We start from the raw sequence: 8244 nt of genomic DNA, 5'->3' as shown, positions 1-8244 counted from the left end.
AACTTATAGGTGGCCATCAGATCACCCCTGAGCCTGCACTTTTCCAGGCTAAAGAGTCCCATGGCTCTCAGCCTGTCATCGTAAGATCTGTTTTCCTGACCTCTGACAGGCTAGTACTCTACAACAGCTCTGCTGAAATCATGACTGTTAATCTCAGGGATGGATTTGGCACAACGTATAAATAGGTCTATGTTGCTCAATGCACAGAATATATAGCTGTACTATAGCTCTTCAGCTCTGGAGGTCCTCTTGAGGCCTACCAGAGCCCAAGCCTGGATATCTTTTGGAAGCGACATTAGACCTTCTTCTCTGGGCAAGCATTAAGCAAACAAAACTAAGCTAAAATATTGTTTGGGGGGGCTCAGCTCCATGTGGATATTCTAGTTTCCATGTTGTTTTGTTTTCTTGTCGTATTTCTGTTTTATGAGTTATTCTGTCCTCCTCTTGAAAGTTATTTTATCCTCTTACTGTACTAAGCCTTTGTTGGGAATGGTGACATATAAATCAAATGAACAGGAAAATAAATAACTGGACAAGAGAATATAGAAACCACACATTGCTTACAAAGGTAACATTTCCATAAGTTTCTCAAGAGAAACAAGTAAGCATATATCTGTGCTTGCCAGATTAGAGACTGAAAGAGGACACCCTTAACTGAACATTTTAGTGTACAAAAATACCAACTTTTCATGTCTGAGGGAACATGCCCTCATCTATTAAATGAGAAATAAAACTAAATCAAACACTCCTATTGCCTATCAGGCAAATGAGAAAATGGAGGGTGTATGCACCATGCCTTGAATATCAAGATTCAGGCTGTCATTCCAATTAGGATAGTAAATTTTAGTGCTCAAAATCTTCCACTGTGCACACCACAATCATTATAATTAAGGGACTTTCAGATGACATATGTCAATGACTGTCCGGTGGGAAGAGAGGCTGTCTCCAAGGTAGATAGAAGCTTTTTGAAGATTAGGAAGTATTATTGTATTTTTAGGTATGTTGGCAAGTTTGCTTTCCTTTTCAGCAACTCTGATCCTTCATCTGATTTCTACTGTTTTTCTCTTGTGGAAGGCAGTCTTCAGAATTTAAACAACTAATCTATTTTTTATCTATTATCTGTAAACCAAGACTGAGCTCTAGGAAGTGCAAACTTCCCTTATTCATCATCTATGGGGTATTAAGTGTAAAGTCCTGCCTGCACAACCAACATCTCAATTACCTTTTAAAAACACTGTGAAAAAATAAATTTGATACTAGAACTGGAAGCTATCTGATAATTTCTAAGAGTAGACTGGAGTCTGGCCACCATATCAGTAACAGGTATTCACTTGAGACAGGATCTGATTGATACAGGATACCGTAATCTTTCCTTTTATTCAGGCTGATCAAAAATGTAAACTTAATTTAAGCAGATTTTAAAATTGGCCTCACAAACAGTTCTGGAGGGACAGCTGATTACTCCTAACTTATTAAAATATTCACTGTAAACATTCTAATTAGCTATATACATCTAGCTAAGAAGCTGATATTCTATCTGTGTGATAACTAATTTTCCTGAGTCAACTGTGATTATGCCTTGTTCACAGCTATTACATTTATATCCATAATTATCTGGCTACATCTATTATTAAGTTTAACATTTTCAAAATAGCTTATGTACAACTAATTGACTACAAATGTATTATATACTTTTTTACAATGCCGTGAATTTTTGATTTATTGACAAACAGAAGGGATTTTTTTCCATTGCCATTACAACTTATTTTTTTGAAAAATGACATCATATGTGCTTAACTACCATATGACAACATGTGTATTCCCTCATTACTTCTATAATTCTTAAATACATTTTCCTCAGATCTTTAGATTCTTTTTTTGGTTTGTATCCACTGACTGCTTTACAGCTGCTTGAAATCTCCAGCAGATATTGTCATAAATAAGTCATACATATTTATAGTTTTCAAAGTAGAGATATCTTCATGTTTGGCTTTCATGTTTACTATTGGTAGACCCTGCTGGTTTAATAAACACAACACCTGCTAAGCCATCCCTTTCCTTTCTACAGTACAACTACTTGTCAAGTCAGGCAAAATGTAGGGCAGAGTGACCTTTTGGATGACTGTCAAATCAGGATAGGATGATTATCAAACCATTTTTAGATGATCATCATTTACTTTTTTCTCTTTAAGCTCCTTAATTTTTGGCATTAAAGCTTTTCACCTGTTTGTGAAGATTTACCTCTCTCAACATTTGGGGGATACCTTCAGGTCTAGGCCAGAACTACAGGCCCAAGGCTGCAGACCTGCATGTGTTAAAACCAGGAGTTTTTACCCATCTGGCCCCCTGGGCCAGAACCAGATTGTAGGGCTCTTTGCACACTGGATTCAGATGCAGCAGTGCCTGCAAGATGGGCAACAGCAGGTGCCAGAGAACTACAGGATTTAATGCAGCAATCACAGCCTTCCCACACCTGCCCTTGGCTCCATTCTCTGCATTTTGGTGTTGGGTCCTGCCCACACTAACCCCACCCCTTGGATGCCTGGTTCCTCCTGGAATGCTGCAGGCTGAAAGAAACACCTATTTTAAAACTTTACAAGCTGATAGATCCCCATATTTCCTTAGCACAAAACTCAAACTCTGAGCTGCCATTCAGCCACTACTCAAATCCTTGGGTCAGCTATGCAGATCTGCTTTCAAAAAAGGGCAGGAGATTTTGCAAATAGATTCAACGTTTGAAGTGGTTTTATCCCACAGATTTCAACACAGAATCTTTCTGGTTTGATTTTGGCACTCAAGCTGTGAGGCCCGAGGGAAGGTTTATTATTATATGAATCTTTTAGTGATCTACTGTCATGTTCCCTCTACTTTTTTTTTGTTTCCTTGGCTTCCCTCCCCTTATATTTTCCCATGGAAAACAGGGAAGAAATTGCGGGGTGCGAGGGAGGAGGGAGAAAAATGAGGCCAGGAAAAAGAAGTGTGTTGGGGGGAAGAATATAGATTTGGGGTTTCATTAAAAGAAATAACCTCAGGAATCAAACTGGTTTATTGTTTCTGTGGTTCCCTCCCCGAAGGTCAAGCCTGGACACACCAGATTGGGAGGCTCCACATCCTTCCTTCCTCCTGCTGCACCTGGAGGGCCCCTGTCCTGTGGCCCTCTGCTGGCTGCCCTATCCTGTCCACCTTGAGCTTCCTGTCCTGTCACCCAACTGCCCAATTCGGGGCCCTTCTGCTCAGGAAAGCTGAGGCCTTTTCGAATTAGTTATCCTAGATGGGGCAAAAGTTATAGCTGTGTTGGTCTAAAAGTACAAGCAGTCAGTGTGATAGAGGTGAGATCTTTTATTAGACCAACTAGACAATTGCAAAAAAAAAAAAATCTTTTATTTGCAAGCTTCCAGGCACATAGGCCCTTCCTTAGGCATTGGAGAAATTTTAAAAATTGTAAATTGTAAAATTTCTCCCAGACAGAAGTGAAAATGTGTATTGCACATAAGTGCTGGAGGGCAGTATGAGTTTTCCTGGTTGGGAAAGTCCTTTGCCTTCTCCTATGTCCCAGGAAGGCCACATGTGCCCGAAACCATGCAAATAAAGATTTTTTTTGGTTGCAGCTGTCTAGTTTGTCTAATAATATGGCGCTATCTTTTAATAATGGGCTCAAGGGGATATCTTTTAACAAAATCTAAATCATGATACTGAACTAGAAGTATCAATTCAAGACAAGGTCTTATTATATTTGAGTCCAGGACCATTTTCTAGTTCACAGCCAGACTAGGAATGTAAAAGTGTAGAGAGCTGAACCAAAAGTTATTTTAATCTTATCATTAGAATCTTATGGAATGAAAGTGCCTGCTGACTGCTTGGTCTAGAAGGTGCATCTACTTTGCATCCTGCCTGGCTTCAGCCCCAGAGGGCTGCCTACCCATCAGCCACCCCCACTCCCTGCACCCAGCACAGCCCCAGGGGAAGCAGAACCCCCCGCCCCCAACATCCAGCCTCATCAGGCCCCGCCCCCAACACTGAGGGCAAAGCGGGCTGGCGGCGGCGCCGTGTCCCTGTGGTGAGCATGCGCGCCGGGTGGCGCATGCGCGCCACGCGTCCTCCAGCATGGGCGCGGGCGGGGCAGCGGGGTGAGGCCGGGTGCGGGGTCTGCTCCGCCGCCGTCGCCGCCATGGGCTGAGGGGCCACGGCGCGGGGGGCGCGGGGCGAGCGCCCCTAGGATGGAGAGAGCCATGGAGCAGCTGAACCGGCTCACGAGGTCCCTGCGCCGCGCCCGCACCGTGGAGCTGCCCGACGGTAGGAGCCGCCGACGCCGGGACGGGGGTCCCCGCGTCGGGTCAGCCCGGAGGGCGGCACGTGCACGTGTGTGGGGCCGGGGCTTGTGCACGTGTGCGGGGGTGAAATAATGCAGGGTAATAATCACAGTAATGCAAAACGCTTAAGTCATACAAGGAAGTCGCACTTTTGAATGTCAGCGGCTAGTTCAGCCCAGGACCCATGTGTCTGTCTGTCTTCCAGCCGCCCTGCGGGACTCGGTCACTAAGGGCTGTCTGTTTGCTTGTGCCTTCCTCTCCCCCAAGCCCCCTTTTTTTTTTTAAAAAAAAGAAGAGAGGTTGGTAGGTGTGTTAGGGAAGAAGGCGGAATAAGTTGCTTCGTGGGGTAACTCAGTGCACGCACACAGTTCGTGGGGTAACTCAGTGAGACCAAGGCCACGGTGAGCTAATGTTGCATGTGGCAGAGAGGGAAGCATGCACAGAGCTGCTGTCTGGGTAGGGAAACGTATCCAGAGCGGCTGTGCAGGCATGCAGGTGGCGAGGCCCTGCAGAGTGGGGAGGTGACTGTGCAGCTATGGGAGGGCCTGGTGTGCACCTCTTGGCGTGCTCTGGAGGCTCCGTTAGTCTTGCTGGTGACAGATGGCGGCAGTGCATAGGGCAGCCCTGATTGGCTGACCCAGACTGCCTGAGGTCAGCATGGGTTTCCTTGCAGTGCAGTGAGGGGATGGCAAAGGGGAGTCCTCTGGAGCAGTAGAGTCCAGCAAGTAACACTCTCCTGGGGGCAGGGAGAAGGGGAAAGGCTGGGGGGACTGTTCTCCTTTGACAGAAGTCACAGAATGGGCAGATGTTTGCTGTCCCAGCAGAAGTTCCCCCAGGAGAGCTTTAAGTCTGGTTGTGGCCGGGTTATTTTTCTTCCTTTTTGACTCTGAGAGGAAAAGTCTGAACATGTGTATACTTGTGGTTTCTCCTGAGAGAGCAGTTACTTTCCCAGGAGAAATTGAATGTCTGTACAAAGCCAGAGAGAGAGAGAGTACAGGCTTTGGTGAGGTTAAAATTCACTTCATTGGGTGTATCCCCCAAACCTGCTTCTCCACTCGAGTTCATTTGATGAGATGCGTTTGATGTAGTGAACTCGAGTTCACAAAAGCTTGTGTGCGTGCTCTCACGCTCTTATATATAGATAGGTGTATGTGAGTCATATCATCTACCAGATGCCATGACTCCGCACTCTGTAACCAGCTCATGAAGTGGCTCTTCTATTCAATGAGCTCTGCATGGGTCAGGTGAGTTTGACACCCCATAGATTGAAGCTGCTGGTGAGGAAGGGGAGCCGTTCGTCATGATGCTTTGCAGTCGAGGGATATGCATCACTGGTTTCGTGCTCTTTCCTGTCCCTGTCAAGTTCTGTAGGCAAATATATCTGTGTAGAGATACCTATATAAAGATACATGCACACAAATCAATAGATATAGGTATAAAGATAGAGAAAATGTGTGTGTGTATATATGTAACTGTAACTGCATGTGTATTACAGGGCAGTGTGCATGTCTGCCTGTATTGGGGAAACTGGATCAAGAACTGTGGGTATAGCTAAGTGTTAACTGTTGAGCCAAGTTTAAATATTTGCTGAAAAGCACTGGTACTGGTCTGTTTCATGCTTTTTCCTCACTCCCTTTTTTTCTGCTTGTTATTCCTGGGTTCTTTTACAGGGAGTTGTTGTGAAGATGCTTAAAATTTGTCTTGGAGACTTAATTTATACTCCAGTTTTTCCCCCAGCTTTTCAAAGGCTTTACTCTTCTTTGCTTACCAGGAGGGAAGAGCAAGAAACAGAATCTTTTTTCCAGCTCTTTACACTCTTATATTGCTAGTCTGGCTTTAAATTAGAAAATGGTCCGGGACTCATTTTTTTTCAAAAATGATAAGAACTTTTCTTGAATTGATACTTCTAGTTTAGTATCATGATTTGAATTCTGTTTTCAACATTTTGATTCCATCTTCAGGGTATGCAAGAAGTTAGTGATCAGTCAGTGCATGCTGAGGTTTGCCTTGAAGAACCAGTAGAAAGCCAGCAAGCTTTGAAAAATCTGATTTTGTTTTGCATGTGCTGGTGGCTAAAGATTGATTCACTGTAGTTTTGAATTGAGCAAAGTCATTCTTCACTGCCCTCTGAGATGCTTCTAATTCCTCTGCCCCTCCACATACTAATGTTGTAAGCAACAACTTTGAGTCATCTACTTTATAATGTTCTAAAAGTGATGTTTATTTATGTTCATATTTGCAAGATCCTGCATTTCAGAATTCTGGTGCATGTAGAAGCAGAAAATGGATTATGAAACGATGTAAAAAGCACAATTGAGTAGTGTGGTTGTAGTGCAATTTAGATTTATATTTTTCTTTTCCATTCATAACTTTTATGTAATTGCTTGCCCAAGACTGTAGTGCATCTGTTTGTATGCTTTAGTTGAAGTGCAGTGCACATGCACAAGAATATTCAGAATAAGAAACATTAACTTCCACTTGTTCTGAAGGTGTTAATTCTGATTACTTCATATCTTGTAATAACCAATTAAATTGATTGATTTAAAAAAAAAGAAGATCAGCCACTTCTGCTCTCCCTCTCCCCTCTGTGTTTCTTCATGTCTAGATTTATGGTTTCCTCTCTCTTACAAGATAAGTATATATTGCCACTGTCTATATGATATTCATCCCTGATCTAACATCTGGCAGTTGGTTAGACTGAGCATATAAGGAAGTTCTGCAGTCAGGCACCTGAGAGATCTTTTGATATTCTTAGGAATACCAGTGCAACCAAATACTTTAGAAAAAGGTGAAAAATAACCCCCAAAGGCAAATGATATCCTTAGGGAGGGGAAAGAATTATTTGGGCCCTTAACAGGCTACTAGCAGATGCTCTGAAGCCTGAGATAATTCAATTTAGGAGCATTAGACATCTGCACTTGTCAGTATTGAAATGCATCCTTTTTTTGTTAGCCCACCCCTGTAACCTATCCAGGTTTTGCTGCAGTCTTTCCCTCCCTACTAGTGTGCTTACCTCACCCCAAATTTTGGTATCATCAGCGAATTTAAACAGGTTGCTTTTCACCCCGTCATCCAAATCACTGATAAAGAAATTGAACAGCGTGGGCCCAAGGACCGAGCCCTGGGGGACTCCACTGCCCACTTTCCCCCAGGTCAAATATGACCTATCCACCACCACCCTCTGAGTACAACCCTTCAGCCAATCTGCAACTCATCTGACTGTGTAGGCATCAATGCCACAGTCACCTAGTTTTTTAATGAGGATGGGGTGGGAGACGGTGTCAAAGGCCAGGCTGAAGTCCAGAAAGACTACGTCCCCAGTGACACCAGCATTAAATGCTTTTGTGACCTGATTATAAAAGGCAATCGGGTTGGTCTGACATGACCTGCCCCTAATGAAACCATGCTGTTTGCCGTTGAGCATCATCCCTGAAGCCGGCCCATCTCAGATGTGCTCCTTGAGGATCTTCTCAAAGAGTTTCCCTAGGATTGAGGTAAGACTGACGGGCCTATAGTTGCCCATGTCCTCTCTCCTCCCTTTTTTAAAGATGGGGACCACACTGGCAGAATGGACAGTAAAGAAATTCTTCCTCGTGTCCAGCCTGAAATGGTCTTGTAGTAGTTTATAACTGTTAGACCTTGTCATCCCTTGGGGTGCTCTGGTGAACAAACATCCCCCCAGATACTGGTGGTCACCCCTGATAAACTTATAGGTGGCCATCAGATCACCCCGAGCCTGTGCTTTTCCAGGCTAAAGAGCCCCATGTCTCTCAGGCTATCATCATAAGTTCTGTTTTCTTGACCTCTGATCACGCGCGTGGCTCATCTGTGGACTCTCTCAAGCTTCTCCATATCCTTTTTGAATTGTGGAGCCCAAAACTGGACGCAGTACTCCAGCTGCGGCCTCACCAAGGCTGAGTACAAGGGGAGAATT

The 8244-nt window shown here is 44.0% G+C and overlaps 1 protein-coding gene across 3 annotated transcripts in view; it reads left to right on the top strand.

The window, feature by feature from the left end:
* The first annotated feature begins 4092 nt into the window (after positions 1-4092).
* Positions 4093-8244, top strand: part of HACE1 (HECT domain and ankyrin repeat containing E3 ubiquitin protein ligase 1) — an 83762-nt gene continuing 79610 nt past the window's right edge. For all 3 annotated transcript variants that reach the window (XM_019537813.1, XM_019537814.1, XM_019537812.1), the window contains exon 1: positions 4093-4293. In XM_019537813.1, coding sequence (XP_019393358.1) covers positions 4218-4293 — 76 coding nt within the window. In that variant the 5' untranslated portion in view covers positions 4093-4217. The remainder of the gene's footprint in view (positions 4294-8244) is intronic.

Source organism: Crocodylus porosus, unplaced genomic scaffold (genome assembly GCF_001723895.1).
Source record: "Crocodylus porosus isolate Cpor-Errol unplaced genomic scaffold, CroPor_comp1, whole genome shotgun sequence".
Taxonomy (NCBI): Eukaryota; Metazoa; Chordata; order Crocodylia; family Crocodylidae; genus Crocodylus; species Crocodylus porosus.
Note: the sequence above shows the minus strand (reverse complement) of the source record. Positions and strands in the feature narration are given on the sequence as shown.